General features: G+C 43.8%; 1 protein-coding gene across 1 annotated transcript in view; it reads left to right on the top strand.

Annotated features, from left to right (window-relative positions):
* FBXL17 (F-box and leucine rich repeat protein 17) overlaps nucleotides 1-21,032 on the top strand; it is a 112,988-nt gene that overhangs the window by 48,157 nt on the left and 43,799 nt on the right. The window contains exons 3-4 of the mRNA XM_085847985.1: nucleotides 9,140-9,300; nucleotides 9,395-9,586. Of these exons, the coding sequence (XP_085704111.1) occupies nucleotides 9,140-9,300; nucleotides 9,395-9,586 (353 nt within the window). The remainder of the gene's footprint in view (nucleotides 1-9,139; nucleotides 9,301-9,394; nucleotides 9,587-21,032) is intronic.

The raw sequence follows: 21,032 nt of genomic DNA, 5'->3' as shown, positions 1-21,032 counted from the left end.
TATTTCAAATGCAGCCCAACAAGTAATGAAACAACTTATAAAAGCGGACGCAGGGCAGACCTAACCCAAAAATAATAATAACAATCTTCTGCAGGCTTACTTATGTAGACGGGTGCCAGGACACCACACACACACACACACACACACACACACACACACACACACACACACACACACACACACACACACACACACACACACACACACACACACACACACACACACACACACACACACACACACACACACACACACACACACACACACTCCTTCAGGAATTGAAGGAGGGCAGGAGAGTAGTTGAGGCTACGGTCTCTCGGTTCCTTGGTATAATTGATACGCGGTACCCGAACACGCCACCAATATGGTTGGGGGGAATGCTCCGTGGCGCGGTTCCCCCCTGAGAGCTGGCGCGTCGTTTCCTGCTTCGGGCAGCTCGGGTCGAGATCGTGGGCGTGAAGGAGGGCCTGAGTATGGAGGGTGGAGTCAGCGTCGTGTGGCTTGGCCAGCGATGACGACAGAAGGCAGAGTCAAGGTTCAGAGAAAGAGAGAGAGACACAGACACAGACACAGACACAGACACAGACACAGACACAGACACAGACACAGACACAGACACAGACACAGACACAGACACAGACACAGACACAGACACAGACACAGACACAGACACAGACACAGACACAGGAGTCTTGCGATGACGACAGAAGGCAGAGTCGAAGATCAGCTTGAGCGGTAGGCGAAACAGGGTGGAGAGAGAAGGAGGATTCCACTCGGACCTTTATAGGCCGTGGGGCGGGGAGCCACCCCGAAACTCGGTGACGTCACCCGAATCGGGCACTCTGATTGGCCCCTACCTCCTACGCGGCCCAGCCGCGATGACCGGAAGCAGCAACATTACACTTCCGGCAAGGTGACCCCACGCCGCAAAGATGTCTTGCTCCGACCTCACGACATGATATTGTTACGGGCCGGGCGTCAGCTGCCAACCGATCGCTCTGAACGGAGCCGCAGGTCGAGTCGGCCTGACCGATCGCCCGGAATATAGATCGTCGCCTGGATAACTCCGAGCGACGGGTCCTTGTACAAGAACCGAAATACGCCAATGGGCAGATCATGTGGGGTAGGGTCGATTGCCAATCTTCAATGTACCTAAATACCCACGTGATCCAACTACCGGGGTATTCCACCCTTGACGGAACTCGTACGGAACAAACCACCGAAGTGATCTTTTCCGGGCGCGATTCCAAGCGGCGTAATCGCCGAGAACCGTCGGTCCAAATGTCCCCTATTACGGCAAACCAACGGCTTTCTAACTCCCAACACGGAATGTTCAGTCAATGAGGGAATGGACGCAACAAGCAGGTTTACATTCACACAAGGACATTTATTATAATGAAACACGTATGCAATTAAATAAGGCAAAACACGTATGCAATTATACAAGCAACAAAAGAACTACAACCGTCTACTTATTATGTACAGTCATTTACACTTAACAGCAGTTCCTACTTATTAGACGGGCCCACGGACACACGTACACCACACACACACACACACACACACACACACACACACACACACACACACACACACACACACACACACACACACACACACACACACACACACACACACACACACACACGAAACGGTGGCTGAGGCCTTTAATCACGAGCTCCAGCTCGGAAGACAGGTGAGCTGAAACTCAGAGCTTGACTCGAACCTTTTCACCTCGTGTGGTCTTCAACTTGTCCGGACCCGGGCTCCAGTGAGAGCGAGCTGGATCCAAATTGCCGTGAGCCGCGTTCCTTCCCGAGCTCCCGCGAATCCTCCCGCGCTTCTCAACACGTGCCGGTGAGACGAGGCGCCGATCCTTCCTGTCGATGCGTCGCTTCCCCGAGGATCCAACTCCAAGAAGAGGCCGATGCGTCGCACCAAGCCGGGAAACAAAATGGAGAACAAAAAGCTCCACGAACCAAGAAGAAGAGGAAGAAGCCTCCACTCAGCTCGAGCCGAACAACCGGCTCAAGTTCCTTCCAAAACAAAGCAGCAGCCGAAGCTCACTGAGCCAGCCGAAGCAAAAAGCTTCCGAAGGCTTCAAGCCATGCAAGCCAAGCAGGACCCGATGGCCTGCTGAACGACTGCTCTCTCGGAAGCAAAAAGCTTATTCTTCCCACGGGACTCAGCACACGAACTCTGCACACGGGACTCAGAACGGGACTTCTTCAGAACTATGCCACAGGACTCCCACGAACTCAGCCCTACCACGGGACTCCCATGAACTCAGCCCACGAACTCAGCCCTACCACGGGACTCCCACACGAACAAAGAAAGGATCTCCCCTTTATCCTTCCCACCCCCTCCCCCGCACCCGGCTTGACTCATGCCCTTGTGATCCACCCCCCGCTCAACCACAGGTGGGAGGGAGTTGTTGACGTCACGGGATGGCAGGGTTCTTCTTCCTCTTCGCAGAAGAGGGGGAGGGACGTCACCATTGTTCGCTCCCTAACTATTAAATCGATCCGCAGCGCATCTAATCGATTTCAAAACATTTCAACAATGGAAGGTGAGCTATCTTGGGAACATGCACTTATCGACATAGCTGACAAAGGGAACCTGTATGTTGTGTGCAATTGAATTCCAAATTCTGGTGTGGGTGTAATGCCTGCTGGCCCTTTGCGGAGGACTCATCCAACAGCGAAGGGTGCACGTGGCTCAGATTTACCTCAGGAATAATCAGAAAAGAAGAGTAGGAATTTAGTTATAAATGAAATGAAAAAGGAATGATGTAAGCAAACCAAGCTATGAGATCTTCACAACGCATTCCCCTGTTGTCCCGCAAGACAAAAGGGAAGAGACTATTAGTTCACGAAAAAATATTTTCACGAAAAAATAAGTGACTACTATATTCGTTATTGGTGTGTGTCTGTCTGTCTGTCTGTCCCGAGCATAGCTCCGTGGGTTTTGATCCGATCCTGATAAAATTTTGGTGGGAGGTTTATATCATGATCTAGTTGTGTTTTCCTGAGAATGGGCGGAGCCACGCCCCAAAAACGTGTTTTTAGGGGGTAGCCAATTTCAATTTGCATCTTCTCCTAGGGGGTTTGTCAAATCTGACAAGGGTTTCGGTATTTGGTCAGCCCAATGGCACCTGCATAGCCCCACGGAGCTCGATTTTTTTTATTTATTTATTTTTTTTCATTTTCGTCCCAAGGTCAAGGTCGCAAGGTCACGAACTTAAATTGTGAATTTTGATATAAAAATCCATCTTCTCCGAGGGGGTTTGTCAAATCTGACAAGGGTTTCGGTATTTGGTCAGCCCAATGGCACCTGCATAGCCCCACGGAGCTCGATTTTTCATTTTCGTCCCAAGGTCAAGATCACAAGGTCACAAACTTAGAAAATTGCGAATTTTGACATAAAAATCCATCTTCTCCGAGGGGGTTTGTTGAATCTTGCAGGGGTTTCGGTATTTGGTTAGCCCAATGGCACCTGCAAAGCCCCACGGAGCTCGATTATTTTATTTTTTTTTCATTTTCGTCCCAAGGTCAATGTCACAAGGTCACGAACTTAGAAAATTGCGAATTTTGACATAAAAATCATACGACCGCCCAAACTATGAGAGCTAGGATGACAATATTTTTTTTATGCATAATCTTGAGGTCATTCCCCACCTAAAGTCTGGAAACCATTTTGCTCTATCTCAAACACCTTGCCCGTGGCGCCCCCTTCAAGCTTGTTTTTACGCTGATTTCATCAAAGTATGGATAATCCGAGGAGTGCAAAATGCCATATAGCCTATATGACGTTATATTGTTCCTGGAATGTTCCAGAGGAAGTTTTGCACCAAAGGTCATAATCCTTGACCTTTGAAGTTCACAAAGGTCAAATTTTCAAACTTGTGGGAATCAAACCGGGTTTACGACCTTCTTCGAAGAACTAACTCCAATAAGCCATAGCACGTATCCTGTTTCCTTATTTTAATGTCCACAACATTGTTTTGTGACCTTTAAAGGTTATGCAAAGGTCAAATTTTGAAAGTTGTTGAACGAAACTGGGTTTTCGACATTTTGCAGCGAATAACCAATCACTCGTACCACATCATGTTGATCATTTTTATAACTTGGTCAAAAATTATCAGATTGTCTCAGCCTTGACTTCTGAAACAATCTACATCGTCGAATACCGCTTGTGAACCATTGCCGTCTCCAGACTTGTCTACACGTATTTAATGGAATAACTGTCTTGGGACCAATATCTGTTGGATGCATTCGGTTCCGAGAATCGCAACACAATTGTAAGTTTTAAAAAAACACACCATGTGATTCGTATTGTACCTACAACAACCAGAGCAATGCGACCAGGAGAAGTAGAAGGTGAAGATTATTACGATATTTCAGTGGAGGAACATATGCGATTGAGGAATGAAGGTAAAATATTTGAGGAGGTTTCTCGGAACAACAAAATATTCACATTGTAAGAGTGAGTTAAAGAAACTAAAATCTGGTGGTCTTGGGATATTAGAAACTAATCCAGAAGGAATGAGACAAATTATGAAACATGTGAGTGGTAATGGGGTTAAGATTTTATCGTTCGTTTTTGATGTTGATGAAGAAACTCAATGCAAACGTGTGAAAAGCAGAGATTCAAGTATTAATGAAGAAGAAATTACAACTCGTATTAATGTTAATAAAGAATTTGATGAAATAAGTAAACAAAAGGATTTATTTGAACACATCTATTTTAATGATGAAGAAAAGGAAAATTTCCCTGTTGACCTTTACAATTTAGTGAATGATATTTTCCAATAAATAAATGCATGTGAAAGAAAGAGCAAGAAGATTTAAGGAACATCAAGAGTTGGTTTCAAAAGTTGTAAAACAACAGGAAGACATAAAGAAGGAAATGCAGACAGAAACTAAGAGGTGAAGAAGCGTTTGAAAGAAAACAAGAGAAAAAATTTAAACCACTTAAAAAAAACTTCCCAATAAAAAAAAATTATAGATGCTTCCACAGTTCCCACAATAGAATATCCTCCTAAAAAAATTCAAATGTTAAAAGATTTCAGTCAAATGACAGGAAGAATTAGAGCATATAGGAGAATTTGAATATGATGATGAAGGATTATTTCAACAACTGGAAGAGATAAATCAACCCCCTGATTATATTGTGAAGGCTCTTCAAAACGATGAATATTCAGCGGATTCAAAAACCAAAGCAGGATTCATTCGCACAGAACAACCAGCAATATTCCATCTTGTTCAAGAAAAGGGGTTGATATTTAATGATGAATTAAGGTTCTTTAGTTCTGTTCAACCACCTGTTAAATGAATTCCAAGATTAATGTTTCTTCTAACAAAAGAGGGAGGACAAGGTTCAACTGTGAGGGATGAATCAAAGTATTTTGATAAACCATTGCATATGAAAAATAAGGATGATAGAGTATATATAAATATATATATATATATATATATATATATATATATATATATATATATATATATATATAAATATATATATATATATATATATATATATATATATATATATATATTGATTTGCTGGACTCTCTTAATTATAAGGTCAATATATCTGGTAAAAGTAGGAAGAATGAGAAGGAGAAACACATTATTCGGGCTTTAGGTAGGCTTGGTTCAGGTATTAGTTTTCTCCCAAATGACCCGTCACAATTAGTTAGTAGACTGTTTTTGCTGTTATGTAGTAAGAAGGCTTGAAATAATTGTTTTAATGAAGCATCAGCCATTTTTGACCAGTTGATGAACATGAAAAGAATTAATAAATGTCAATACAAAGATATTTTATTCCATATTAAATAAGATGAGAAGCACAATCCTTTGTTTTAATTTCACAAGTGACCACACATCTTCATTTCCATACCCACTACAACTTGACGCAACAAAATAATATGAGGCGATTTTATTGTCTATGGAAACTTAAAATACCTTGTTTAATATCACAGAGAAAACGATGTTTAGTTATAATCCAGGAAGTGGATACAAAACGATAACATTTTCACCCGGAGCATATGAGATTTCTCAAATATCTTCTGAAATTGCTCGCCTTATGAAAGAACAGGGTGAGGAACCAAAAATATTGTTATAGGTATTCAAAAACGTACTTCAAAATCAATATTAAGAATAACTACAAGGTTGATTTCACAATTGATAATCCATTTGGAGAGTTATTGGGTTTCTCCTCAAAAAAGATTGAAACTAATAGGACGTTTTACAGTGATAATGTCATTCAAATATTCTCCGGCATAAATTCAGTATTAATTCACTGTGATTTGATTGATGGTGCTTATTCTGATGGAATAAGAACAAATAGAACATTTTCATTCAGTACATACTCAACCCCAATTGGTTATAAATTCAGTATGGAACCAAAAAATCTGGTTTATCTTCCCTTGTCTGGAAAAAAACATATATAGAGTAAATTTTAGGATAACCGACCAAGATAATCGCATGAGTTGTTTTAATGGAGAAATTATATGTATCAGAATTCACCTACGTGAAGTTTTCCAATAAATAAATACGATGGTTATTGTGAGGAAACACGAGTTTGGAAAATATAAAATAATTACAGGGGATGGGATGTTCCTTTCCCGAAACTATAAGGGTGAGGGGATGTATCTTGGTCGAGGATACTATAAACCGAAGAGACAACGGGGTGTGGAACATCAATTTAGAAAAATAGGAGATGGAATAATTGATACTCTAATGGGGAAAGGTTCAACTATTCTTCAACATAAAGACCGAATTGGTTCAACTGCTTCTGCTGTGGAAAATGTAGCAGGTGCTATAAAGAGTATAAAAGATGGCCAAAAGGAATCCCATAAATTACAAACAATAAAATAAACCAATGTCACCCGCAGGGTGACCCGTATCTTGCCAAAAGGTGACCACGTGTGACTTCTTTAAGGTCACACTGAGGTGAACAGAGCTGCTATCCACCAGGAGCGACTCCTTGAGGAATACCTACGAGAGATTCCGATGAGAATCGTTATACAGAGTAACCATGAAAAATATGCTTTTGCCTCATAACGTCACCAAATGACATCATAATGTCTCAAGCTTGACATATCTAGAAAGTACTCATCGAGGTGTTCAATTTGAGGTACTGCACGATATGGTTCCTAAAACTTGAAAATTTGACCTTGGGGTCAAATATGTTTGACCTGAGGCGCTAACCATGAAGGTCAAGGCCAATCGCCACCAAAAATTAATCAGCTGAGCGCCAGACCATGAACTATATTCCCATGAAGTTTGAAGACGATCCGATCAAAATTACTCAAAAAATAAGGGTTTCGTCGACCCCTGATTTGCGACAAAGTGACCTTGACCTTTGACGTTGACCTTCAAAATTCTATGCGCTGAAAGGGACCTCTAATAGGCCTCTGATATGCGAAGTTACAAAAATTTCCAATGATAACTGTGCTCTGCAGAGTGATTTATACGTGATTACAGACCAAAAAAAAACAAAAAACAAAAAACATATGAAGGTCAAGGCCAATCGCCACCAAAAATTATTCAGCTGAGCGCCAGACCATGAACTATATTCCCATGAAGTTTGAAGACGATCCGATCAAAATTACTCAAAAAATAAGGGTTTTGTCCACTCCCCTGATTTGCGACAGTGACCTTGACCTTTGACCTTGACCTTCAAAATTTTGTGCACTGAAAGGGACCTCTTTAGGCCTCTGATATGCGAAGTTACAAAAATTTCCAATGATAACTGTGCTCTGCAGAATTTTTTATATGTGATTACAGACAAAAAAAAACAAAACAAAACAAAACATACAGGCTGACTAACATATCTTGCAAAAACTTCGTTTTGGCAAGATAAAAATTGAAAATGAGTTAACACTCCGTGGTTCAAAATAAACAAAAATTAACACCAAAAGAGACAGAGAGAAATAGAGAGACAGAGAGACGGGGATAATTTCTCACCTTTCTTTTGACTTATCCAACGTCAGGGGGTGTGAAAGGTCTTCCAACCACCGAGACATGATGCCATTTAATTCTCTTTGAAATGATTGAAGATCTACAAGGATTTCATTCATATTCTGCCATTCTTCACGATATTCGATTGCTTCATTTTCAATTTCAGTTATCAACGATGTTGTTATTGGGGACAACCTGTCACAAAAAAATAAAATAATTTGTCGTATAGTGATTTAATTCTGTATAAAACAACAAATAATGAATTGGTTTAAGGATCTCACCTATCCTCTTGTGAAAAAGATTGATCTGCGAGGTCGGAGTACTCCTCTGAATACTCCATTCTCTGAATGATACAAGCCAAAACTCGCGTTTGGTAATAAATAGGGCATGTTGATGACATCACTAAAATGAGGAAACAATGGGTTTTTTGGGTGTTTTTTCAAAGGAAATGAGTCGCATTTTTGCTTCGGGCAAGGAGCTTGTCTGACTCATTTTAACACAAAAATTTAACAGCTTGCTACAAATGATTTTGAGAACTTTCAGAAAATAAATATCATACATTCATAAAATCATAAATAATATTGAATCTGAAAGACTGAAAAATATAAGGAATCGACAAAATAATATGTGGCCCAGGAGGTGGTCAGACAAGAGCATTAAGAGAAGTTTATCATTTTTTCTCTGCTTAATAAAGATACTTAAACCAAGAACCAAGGCCCAAGTTATTATTTGTGAATATACTCGATGGAAATGAATGTTATATGAAAATTAAGTTATTCCCTAAAGTCGAACATGGACAAATATTTGTTGGTTCGCTCTTTGAGTATAATGAAAATATGAAAGGACTGTGATTATGTTGGGGGGAAGAAGTGCTTTTATCAGTAAGTCTCAATTTTTCATTTGCTTGTATGGGAGGGAAGGGGATAGGTGGGGAGGAAGTGAGTCTTCCATTTTGAGCTTTTGGGGCTTGGGTCAGATTTTTTTTTCCCTTTTCTCCCATTCATTTGAATGGGCGTCCTAGAAGCAACATTTATCATCTACTCACACATCATTTCAAAAGTGGTGTAATGATGAGAGGAAAACAGTAGATGATGAAGATTGACTTAATTGTGTCTCCTGAAAAGTCTCATTCTCTTTGGATGTTCTTTTTCCTTCAATCTGTCCTTTTACAGAATGTCTGAAAGTTAGTCGTGAGGAGTCAGAATCCCTTTTGGACGAATATCTGATCATCATACTTTCCTTCACTCCCAGCACAACCTTTTACTTTTGCATCTCCTCGACCATCACCATGGCGCTTTCAAGGCGCAAACGCCAACCGGTTATGTTGTCGGGGGTAAGTGGTCGTTTCAACCTGACGTGCACATTCAACTATTGTGCTACAATCTCTCTGTGTGCGCTCTGTAATGATGTATCGGTTGCCCTGCCAGGAGAGCGTGCAGGTTCCTTGCCCTCCGAGTAAGCAACCCTGTTTGGAAGACCCTCCAGGAGAACGTGCTGAGGAAGGACTTCCTGTCAATTCTGAGCACAGCAATGGGAAGCTTACCCTGCCAAATGGGGAACACTGTGGAAGCGCTCAACCAGCCAACATAACAAACCTCCCTGATTCCATCGTCCTGAAGGTGCGTCTGCATTTCTCCTGTGAACCCCCAATCCCTTTTAAAACCTGTCACATGCTGTGGAGTTGGTGATCGTTTGAATGACCAATTCATTTTTTATTTTGACGAAGAAGGGGATGGTGTGTTGCGTAAGGGGGTGGGGGTGTGGGGTTTAGATGCAAAGGCAGTCGGTGAGAATGGTTCTGAACACTGAGAGAATTGTATCAATTTTATTCTTCCCATTCTTGACACATTACTCTCCACTGCCCTCATCATTATGCCTCTTCCATTGTCCTGTTGTCCCCTCCAGTGAACCCTCCCGGTTTCACTGGAGGGGACAATAGGTTTGCTGTCCATCTGTCTGTGCAACCTTTGGTTTTTCAGAATTTTTATCATACCCTTTAACATATTCAACTGAAACGTGGTACATGGCTTTATCATGATAAGTTTCAGAACCAGTTCGAGTTTCAGGGCGTTTCGTCAATTTTTCATAGAATTATGCCCTGTTGGACTTGGGAAATATCTCATCGATCGGGGCCATGCGTTGCAAAGCAATTCTCACTATTGTCTTGTTCCTCTTGTGTTTTCTTTTATTTTGCTCTTCCTCTTGTATTTATTTTTTATGAGAAACACTTGCTCGCGACAGAGCATTAATATCCCCACCCTCTGGCAGGGGTCACTAATGCACTTGGCCTGTCACAGGTACAATGCAAATTTCCATGATCTCCACAAATTACGAGTAATACACCACCACAAGGTGGTGCTCTTCTATTACACATTCACGGAGAGAATTTATATCCCCCTCCTCTTCCTGAACCACCACAAGTGCATTTAAATTTTTTTATTTAAATATATATAAACATGTATATGAATATATATTGTTAAGGATTCAGCAGTGGCGGGATTCGCACCCGACTCTTGACCCCAGTGTTAAGGATCCACGGTGGGGGGATTCGAATGCCACCCAAGTCTGCTTCAATCCGTAGCCAGTTTGGGTTTTCGCACCCTACTCTATACGGCCAAATGTTGAATATTCGGCGTCACTTAACCACCGCCGTCTCCAGGGTTATAACGTCGGCTGGTTCGGCACAGGCCTCAGGTCACTCGCCTCGAATCGCGATACCATCGTACCCCTGGACCTTACCAGTTAGGGGAATAAACCCCGGTTACAGACTGGTTTTGTCAGAGACCGAGCGAATTCTGCCAGCCTGTAACCATTTTGGTCTTGTATCCAAATTGAGCGGATCGTTCCTCGGCACGAATTAATTCAAAGCGGCAACTTCATACGAATCAGCCAGATTTATTGGGGACACATCGAGGAATACGACACAAGCAAAGCATTCACGCCAATGTTATAATTAATCTATAACCCGTTCTTAACTAGGGAGCGACGGGTTTCGAAGGGGACCCTAACGAGATAAAACTTAGACAACATGCAGACAAGACATGGACAGCATGCAGACAAAATACAGAGTACTTGGTGATGCTTCAGGGACGAGAGAAAAAGTGTCGGAGGCACGAATGTGGCTCGTGACAAGCCGATGTCTACGGATTCGAGCGCCCAAGCTCAAACACGCCGCGTGGCAAATGGCGTCGTCCTTTTTCTTCTCCCGGCACCGCTTGCGCACGCAGTCTCAGCGCGTTCTGACCCCGCGTAATGTCGACGGCACAAGACCGTCAGTTCGATGGTGGGTTTCAGCTGGTTTCTCACAAGGTCCAGTATACAAGTCCAGGCCTGGCCTGTTCACCAGACTAGGGCAAATCGAGGTGTTGGACTCCGCAGGCTGGGTCCGTGGCCGAGGAGGCACCGCCGGCTAAAAGCACTCCTCCACAAAGTTGATCGCCCGACTCTAAGTGCAGGCGGCCTCTCCCACTGCCAAAGTGGCAGACTTGACGTGCAGGCATTTTCTCTTACTGCCAAATGGCAGGCTCGGCGCGCTCAGTTTCACCACCGCCTTCCCGCCGCTCACTTGCCTCACTGCCCACTGCAGTTTTTCCCTTCAGTTTTCACTTCCTTCTCTAGGCCACTCCCCCTCTCAGAGCGCTGGGCGGAGTCTCACCCGGAGAGGGGAACGAAGAAGAAGAACCTTTCGGTCCACCACCACTGTACGAACGATAAACATGCATCCTACACCTCCCGACACACATGTAACGTCCATTTACCGAACAACCTGGCTAACATGAATTTAATGGGAGATCTGGGCTAATCCTATATTTAATAACACACTAAGGGCCATTTCCGCAACAATATATTTATATTTTAAACATCTAAAAACTTCCTGGGTACACCCCAAGTACAACAAACAAATTTCATCTCATTCCAGCCTGCGCCTTAGGAGTCCATGCATTCACGTACCGACACGTACCAACGTTTATCATTAATTCCCAGCGCTGACACGCATTCATGAACGAGCACATACTCGATAATTCACCAGCACGCATTCACACATGCACACACCACACATGCACCCACTATCACTCACCGATTTCTAGCTCACCTGGAACGTAGTTCCGGGAAGCTTATGGTATGAAGCGATGTCCGTCGGTCTGTCCATAAACACTTGCAACGTATTTATTTATTTATTTGTGTGCCATGTCGAGGCTGTGTAACAACTAATACACATATAACAAGGCAGGAGACGAGGGGCGGGAGAGGGAAGTGAAAAATCGGGGGTGAACGGAGACGATACGATATCTGTGGAAGGGAGAGGGATGGGGTGGGGTACACATGGGAAACAAGATGGACACTACAGGGAATTTGGAGGAGGTGGGTTTGTGGTGGATTAACAGGGGTAGTAAAGATCGTAGTTTTGGATGGGGGAAGATATGACATGGTGGTGAACAGCTGTTTTGAAGACCTGGAGGGAGGAGTGGGATTGAGTTTGTTCCAGAGGTAGAACAAGGACAAATGTGTCCAAGAGCTGCGTCCTAAAGGCAATAACAACTTCCGATATTTCGTCACGTGCCTTGATGGAGCCAATAGCGAGACCCGTCATGGAGGCTCCTGTTCATGACGAGAAAATCGTGTATTTACGAAATTACAACACATTAAATGGAATAATCTTAAAATAGTAATGTGAACTTTTCAAAACTTTAAAGCAAATGTCCGAATATATTTAAAAGTTGATGATAGACGCCCTCAAAAGGCACCCTCAATGCGAGGATGTGTACAGGTGTTTAGTATTTAAGGAGATCCGGATCCCGTATATTAAAGAGCCGAGTCCTAAAGGTTTTGTCTTCACCAGAAGAAGAAGAAGAAGAAGAAGAAGAAGAAGAAGAACAACAACAACAATAAGAACAACGCGGAGCTCTCTTCGAGCCACGTTCGTTACGCGAGACGCGGCTAAAAATAGAGAAATGAAAGTGAAGGTGAGCAGTGATTCTTGATTTTGGTAGTTTCACCAGAAGGATGTTTTTGGCGGACCTTGAACGCCCTGAGGAAATATAGGGGGGACAGATCACAGACACAGCAAGGGGGTGGGCAAGGCAGGAGAGGAAACGGCAGAAGACAGAAAGACCACCGGGATGCCTGCGGTAAGAGAGTGAGACCCAAAGACTCGGCTTCATCGAGGGAGATATCAATGATCCCAAAAGCCTTGGTTTCCGAAGGGGGAGCGAATTTGCATCCTTTTTCTTCTCTGAAACTTCACCACACCCTTCATCACCTGTGATGCACCAAAGTTTATTCATGCCATTAAAAAACACATCTGGGTCGAAGGGGTTCTTTGGGGGGGGGGCTATTCTGGGTGCCCCCCCACCCCCTCCAAAACATTTATTTGCTTTCTACTCTGAAACTACACACACAATTTTGATGAAACCTCACCACAACCTTCATCACCCATGATGAACCAAAGTTTATTCATGAGGTCTAAGTGGGTGTACAGGGGCGTTTTCCCCCCAAAATTATGCATATGCTTTCTTCTCCAAAACGACACACTTGATTTTGATGATACCTGACGACAACCTTCACCAGTGATGTAGCAAAGTTTGTTCACGACATAAAAAAACAAAAATTGGGGTCATAACATGGGTTCATTGGTACATTTTGCTGACTCCGTCCGATGTTGACTTCCTCCTCAGTATCATTATTCTAACAGCTGACCGCTCAGGGGTATTACCACTATATTTATTTATTTATTTATTTCCATGTGCTAAGGACTGGCAGGATGGCCTCGAGATATGCACACTCCCATCTAAGCCTTTTAGCCTCGGTTTGAATCCAACCCAGATATAAACTGTCATCCCAGTATTTCACGGGCTCGATGAATCGTGAATATATGTGCCATCCCTCAAGTCGACATTAAACAGGTGTCCCGTTTGCCGGCATTAGTTGCTGGACGTTAAAGAACCCACGGTGTCCTTTGTGAACAGTGGGCGAGCTATCGCTGGCACCATGAACAAATTTCAAACTCCTGCCTGAACCTTTCTGCCCTAAACGATGTATTCCATCTGCCTGCATTAGTTCTTTGGTTGTTGTATTTCATATTCGTTGTCTTTCTTGGAGTAACCTCGTATTGCCAACGGCTTGGTTGCCTGAATTTTTTTTTCAAATTTTAACTCGTTTTTTGAATTTTCACCACAACAAATGGGATAATTACAATGATGATGGTGATGAGTTTATTATCATTATATATACAAGTACGTGCCTATAAAAAAAACATTAATAAATAAATATTCAAACCGCGAGCAACAAACAACAATCACACAGGCCGTTTCTTCGCTCTCGAGTGCCCGGACGTGCATGGCCCGGAAGTTCGAATATGATTCGCAGTTACGATTATTCGCAATTTAGTTTTAATACCCAACTAGCATAACCCGCGCTCTGCGCGACATGTTGGGGTGGGTGTGTTTGAGAAAGGAACTGATGCAGAGTCTTCTTCTTCTTCTTTCGGCTGCTCCCGTTAGAGATCGCCACAGCGGATCATCCGTATGATCCGCATAGTGATTTGGCACATGTTTTACGCCGGATGCCCTTCCTGACGCAACCCTGGTCGCCTCGTACGACACAGGGACATGGTACACCTATTTTAACCGGGGTATACACCGGCCCAGTATACTGGTACTCATTTCGCCGACCTCGGAAGGATAACAGGCTGAGTCAACCCCCTGGTGTATTAATTCAGTGGCCCAACGGGGCTTGAACTCAGGACCTCTTGGATCCCAAGCTGCTGCCCTAACCACTGTGCCAACACCAGGCTCGAACTGATGCAGAGTATCAGTAGTAATTTTACTTTAATGCAGTAAGTGGAATACGATTTCACTGATTCAGAACCATGTTATTTACTTTTTTTTGTACCATGCACCTCATATGGTCTTTGAGATAATGTAAGCCGAATATCACGTTACTCGAGCGCAGAACAAAGTCGAAGATGGCGCGACATGAAACCACAAACTCGGAAATAATATACAAGATTATTCAATTGGCGCCAACGTATTTTTTCCTTTTCGCAATGTCGTGGCAAGGAAAAACAAATTGAGAAGAGAAAGAGAGAAAAAAATTTACTTCCTTGTTCGGAGAATACCAGCACTCTGATGTTACCAAAATTTATGCACCGTCTAATATGAAAACGATCATAACTTGGGGCATTGTGTTTATCTATAAATGCGCATAAGAAATTGAGAAAATATTAGAATACACGAAGTCATCACTATCCGGAAGTCCGTATGTTGTAACCTGTAATGGCGAACGCGGCTGAGCTTCCCCATCGGCCATGCCCACAAAACAACGTGTCTTGTCATTGGTTTGGTAAATAAATGGCCATAACTTGGGAAGCACTTGTCCGATTAATATCAAACCTTGAAAAGGCACATCCTCAGGGCCCCAGCAATATACCTGGCAAGTTTCAATTAGATCAGACCAACGGTTGTTGAGAAACAGCGGTCACAGACACACACAGACACACACAGACACACACACACAGACACACACACACACACACACAGACACACAGACACACACACACAGACACACACACACAGACACACACAGACACACACAGACACACACAGACACACACAGACACACACAGACACACACAGACACACACAGACACACACAGACACACACAGACACACACAGACACACACAGACACACACAGACACACACAGACACACACAGAGACACACACAGACACACACAGAGACACACACAGAGACACACACAGAGACACACACAGAGACACACACAGAGACACACACAGAGACACACACACAGAGACACACACAGAGACACACACAGAGACACACAGAGACACACAGAGACACACAGAGACACACAGAGACACACACAGAGATTGCTGGAATTATATATATATATATATATATATATGTGTGTGTGTGTGTGTGTGTGTGTGTGTGTGTGTGTGTGTGTGTGTGTGTGTGTGTGTGTGTGTGTGTGTGTGTGTGTGTGTGTGTGTGTGTGTGTGTATATATATATATATATGTATATATATATATATACATATATATATCTATATATATATACATATATATACCTTCCTAACTCACTCGGCACTACCGGCCCACCTGGTCGAGATCAGCTTCAAGGGGGAATATTCCCTCCCCTCGTTCCATACGGAGGCTATCCGGCTACTTGCACCGGGTCATGACACATTCCCCAAGCTCCCCCTCATCGTCCTCCACTAACCGTGTGTGTGTGTGTGTGTGTGTGTGTGTGTGTGTGTGTGTGTGTGTGTGTGTGTGTGTGTGTGTGTGTGTGTGTGTGTGTGTGTGTGTGTGTGTGTGTGTGTGTGTGTTCGTCTTTCACCCCATCTTTATCGTGTAGTCTCTCCTCTACTTTTTCTATCTCCCGCGTCTCTGTTATTTCTTTCACTTCCTTTATTATCTCTGTCGTCTCCAAGTGTCTCTTACACGTCTCAGTCACCCCATTTAATTTTTCCCTCTGTCACCGTCACTTTCTCTGCCGTTACGAGTCTCGTCCAACATGTCTCCTGTATTATTTTGTCCTCCACCGCGGGACCGACACAGTCCACACTCCCCCTCAGCTCGTTCGCTCCAACACGTGGCGCCGCCATTTTGAGCTCCACTGCCCGTGTTTCGCTCCTCTCAATTGCCATTCTGCCCGCCTGCAGGCATCGTCCCATGCTCTGCATCTCACCCCTCAGCGTTTGCACATTCTCATCCATTTGTTGCGCATTCTTATCCAATTTTTTTATTCATTTCGCTCATTTGTTGCGTATTTGAATCCATCTTGCTATTTATTTTGTTCTTCATTTCCGCCAGCTTTGCGAATAACTGGGCCATGTCACGTACTCGGCTGAGCCGATTCGGCAGGGATCGGGGGGGGGAGGGGGATTTTGACGGAGGAAGTGAGGGGGGTGTCATCCACCGCGGCCTCTGCCGCTGCGCCCATTTCAGGTTCTGGGTTCGATTGTGGGGGGAATTGCTCCTGCACAATGAGCATTTCCTGCTCAGGGATCTCATCCTGGGCCATGCATTCTACTATTTCTACATCCATTACCCCCTGCTCCCGTTCGCCTTGAACCGCCATCTTGCTTCTCGGAAATAATTTTTGCCACTCGCAATTTGATGGGAACCGAGGGTCGCTCCACTCACCCTTGGTCCGATTCCCGTTAATTTAGTTGGAGGCGGGGTGGATTAGAATCCCACTTCTGACACCAGTGTTGTAGAATTCGCGCCCGTCCAGTGTGGAAATGACCGCGTTAACCAATAGCAGCAGCTTGCCCACCGAACGGACAATCCAGTCGTGACTTTCTGGAACAACGCCAGAACCCTGTCACGGGTGGGTCTTCAACCCCACCATGGCCCAGTCCGCATTCTACCCACGCGAAATAGGGTCAATCGCCGAATATAGATATACCTAAGTACCCGCGCGGGTAACCTACCGAGGGACCGTACCTCGGCGAAGGCCTGCTTGGACACGAACCGCTTAAGCGGTCCGTTCCGTTCTGGGATAACCGAGCCGGTATTATAGCCAGACCATGCCGCACCCGATTCTATTTATCGGCTATTTAAAAACCAACTATATTCCGAGTGCAAGATGGGGCAGTTCAATGAGGTAATGGACGCAACAAACAGCTTTACATTCACACAAGGACATTTATTATAATAAAGCACGTATGCAATTAAACAAGGCAAAACACGTATGCACCTATACAAGCAACAAAAGCATGACAAAAGAACTACAACCTTCTACTTATTATGTAGTCACTTGCACTTAACAGCAGTTCCTACTTATTAGACGGGCCCACGGACACGCGTATACACACACACACACACACACACACACACACACACACACACACACACACACACACACACACACACACACACACACACACACACACACACACACACGAAATGGTGGCAGAGGCCTTTAATAACCAGCTCCAGCTCGGAGGACAGGTGAGCTGAAACCCAGAACCTATCTCGAACCTCTCCACCTCGTGTGGTCGTCAACTTGTCCGGACCCGGGCTCCAGCGAGAGCGAGCTGGATCCAAATCGCCGTGAGTTGCGTTCCTTCCCGAGCTCCCGCGAATTCTCCCGCGCTTCTCAACATGTGCTGGTGAGACAAGGCGCCGATCCTTCCCGTCGATGCGTCGTTTTTCCGAGGAACCAACTCCAACAAGAGGCCGATGAGTCGCACCAAGCCGGGAACAAAAATGGAGAACAAAAAGCTCCACGAACCAACAAGAAGAGGAAGAAGCCTCCACTCGCAGCTCGAGCCGAACAACCGGCTCAAGTTTCTTCCAAAACAAAGCAGCAGCCGAAGCTCACTGAGCCAGCCGAAGCAAAAAGCTTCTGAAGGCCTCAACCCTAATGCTTGCCAAGCAGGACCCGACGGCCTGCTGAACGACTCCTCTCTGCCGAATCAAAAAGCTTACTACTCCCACGGGACTCAGAACACGAACAAAGAAAAGAATCTTCTCTTTATTCTTCTCCGCCCTTCTCCCGATCCCGGCTTGACTCGTGCCCTCGTGCTCCATCCCCCCGCTCAACCACGGGTGGGAGGGAGTTGTTGAGTCATGAGTCACGGCACGGCAGGGTGGTTCTTCCACCTGCCGTGTGGAAGAACCACCCTGCCGTTGTCTCCATTGTTCGTTCCCTAACTAGTAAATCGATCCGCAGCGCATCTAATCGATTTCTGAACATTTAAACAATGAAAGGTGAGCTATCTCAGGAACAAGCACTTATCGACATAGCTGACTAAAGGGACCTGTATGTTGTGTGCAATCGAATTCCCAAATACGTAACAATATATATATATATATATATATATATATATATATATATATATATATATATATATATATATATATATATATATATGTATGAAGACCACAAGGGGAAAACCAGAGATGTCACTTTTTATAAATTTCAGGGTTATTGCACCTGCCAATAGTTGGCAACATAAGGTTTCCTCTCACAATATTACTTTAACAAATAACCAGGGTTGTCACATAATTTATATGGTATAAAGTTTAGCCGTGCAATGAAAAAACAAGTGTTGTCAAAGCTGTATAAGTAGAAACCCAGAGTGGCCAGTACTGTACTCCTGGTTATCTCCCTTTCATTCATGTTAATTGTTCCACCATAATATTCAGAGTTGAGAAACTAAAAAATCAAAGGTTGTAAAACTTTCACAGCATAAACTCTGAGCACTACAATGGCCTATTTGGTTATATCATGGGCTCCGTAGTTGGTGCATATCGTGGTTCAAGCCTGGCCAAACCTTTATTGTGACTTTTATGGGACCCACGCCATGGCTTAATGGTTAGCGCGTCTGCGTACCCATCCTCATTCGATGTACCCACCGCCCAATCAATCTGCTTAGGTATATGAGGGAGTCACATGAGGTGACTTCGGCTATCGCGGGGGTGGTTTATCCTTGGTTTCCTCCCGGTTTTCCATCATATTAACTAGTACGGAATAAGAAATGGAGAATCCGTCGGCATATAAGCGAAATACCCTTGAGTATGGCGTTGAACACCAATCAAACAAAAAAACAATGACCGTTTAATGTTGAAAAATATAATTTGTGATCACCGAAGTCATGTAATGTATGCTGATAACCAACAAGCATGAATTTGCTACACATCCTGGGTTAAAATTGCATCTTATTATTTCTGAGTTTGTGGTTTCGTGTCACGCTATCTTCGACTTTGTTCTGCGCTCGAGTAACGTGATATTCGGCTTACATTATCTGAAAGACCATATGAGGTGCATGGTACAAGAAAAAGTAAATATAAACCAATGTCACCCGCAGGGTGACCCGTATCTTGCCAAAAGGTGACCACGTGTGACTTCTTTAAGGTCACACTGAGGTGAACAGAGCTGCTATCCACCAGGAGCGACTCCTTGAGGAATATCTGCCTACGAGAGATTCCGATGAGAATTGTTCCACAGAGTAACCATGAAAAATATGCGTTTGCCTCATAACGTCACCAAATGACGTCATAATGTCTCAAGCTTGACATATCTAGAAAGCACTCATCGAGGTGTTCAATTTGAGGTACTGCACGATATGGTTCCTAAAACTTGAAAATTTGACCTTGGGGTCAAATATGTTTGACCTGAGGCGCTAACCATGAAGGTCAAGGCCAATCGCCACCAAAAATTAATCAGCTGAGCACCAGACCATGAACTATATTCCCATGCAGTTTGAAGATGATCCGATCAAAATTACTCAAAAAATAAGGGTTTCGTCGACTCCCTTGATTTGCGACAGTGACCTTGACCTTTGACGTTGACCTTCAAAATTTTATGCGCTGAAAGGACCTCTATAGGCCTCTGATATGCGAAGTTACAAAATTGTCCAATGATAACTGTGCTCTGCAGAATTTTTTTATACGTGATTACAGACAAACAAAAAAAAAACATACAAGCTGACTAAAGGCCCGGTCACACCTTGACGTTTTAACCAACGTATGCCGATTTTTGAATTTTTTTTCTAAAACGCTGGCACACGTTGAATACGTTATGGGTAAGTTTTGATAACATTGAGAGCACGCTGAAAAACACTGCCATACGTCGTTGTACGCTGGCTTTAAACATTGTACTTTTTGGTTGTCCTCAAATTTTTTCATGCTTGAAATTTCACGACGTATGCCGGCGTATGACTCACACGTTCCGCTACGCTGGCCACAAGTTGTATGCACGGTCTGCGATCGTTGACAGACGTCAACACATGCTACTTGTAAGTTAATCATAAGTTGAGATACGCCGAGGAAATGTTTAGCGTACCCGAAACTTATTTCTAACCTATGATTAACGTGTTGTTGGCACGTTACGCGATCGTTGCCACACGTCGACAGACGTTACTTTTAAGTTACTCATAGGCTGAAAGACGTTGGTATAATGGATCGTCCTTACGTCAGCGTCCACGGCCACGGCCAGGACACTTATTTGCAGCATTCTTCAAACTTTTCTTCGGCATGACGAGGATGTTCACACTTCGATGTCTAGCTTGGCTATGATTCCAATTGTCC

The sequence above is a fragment of the Eptatretus burgeri genome, chromosome 11, assembly GCF_056783735.1.
Source record: "Eptatretus burgeri isolate ZD-2024b chromosome 11, Ebu_testis_v1, whole genome shotgun sequence".
Classification (NCBI taxonomy): domain Eukaryota; kingdom Metazoa; phylum Chordata; class Myxini; order Myxiniformes; family Myxinidae; genus Eptatretus; species Eptatretus burgeri.
The sequence above is the reverse complement of the archived record's forward strand: the minus strand, read 5'-3'. Positions and strand labels throughout refer to the sequence as shown.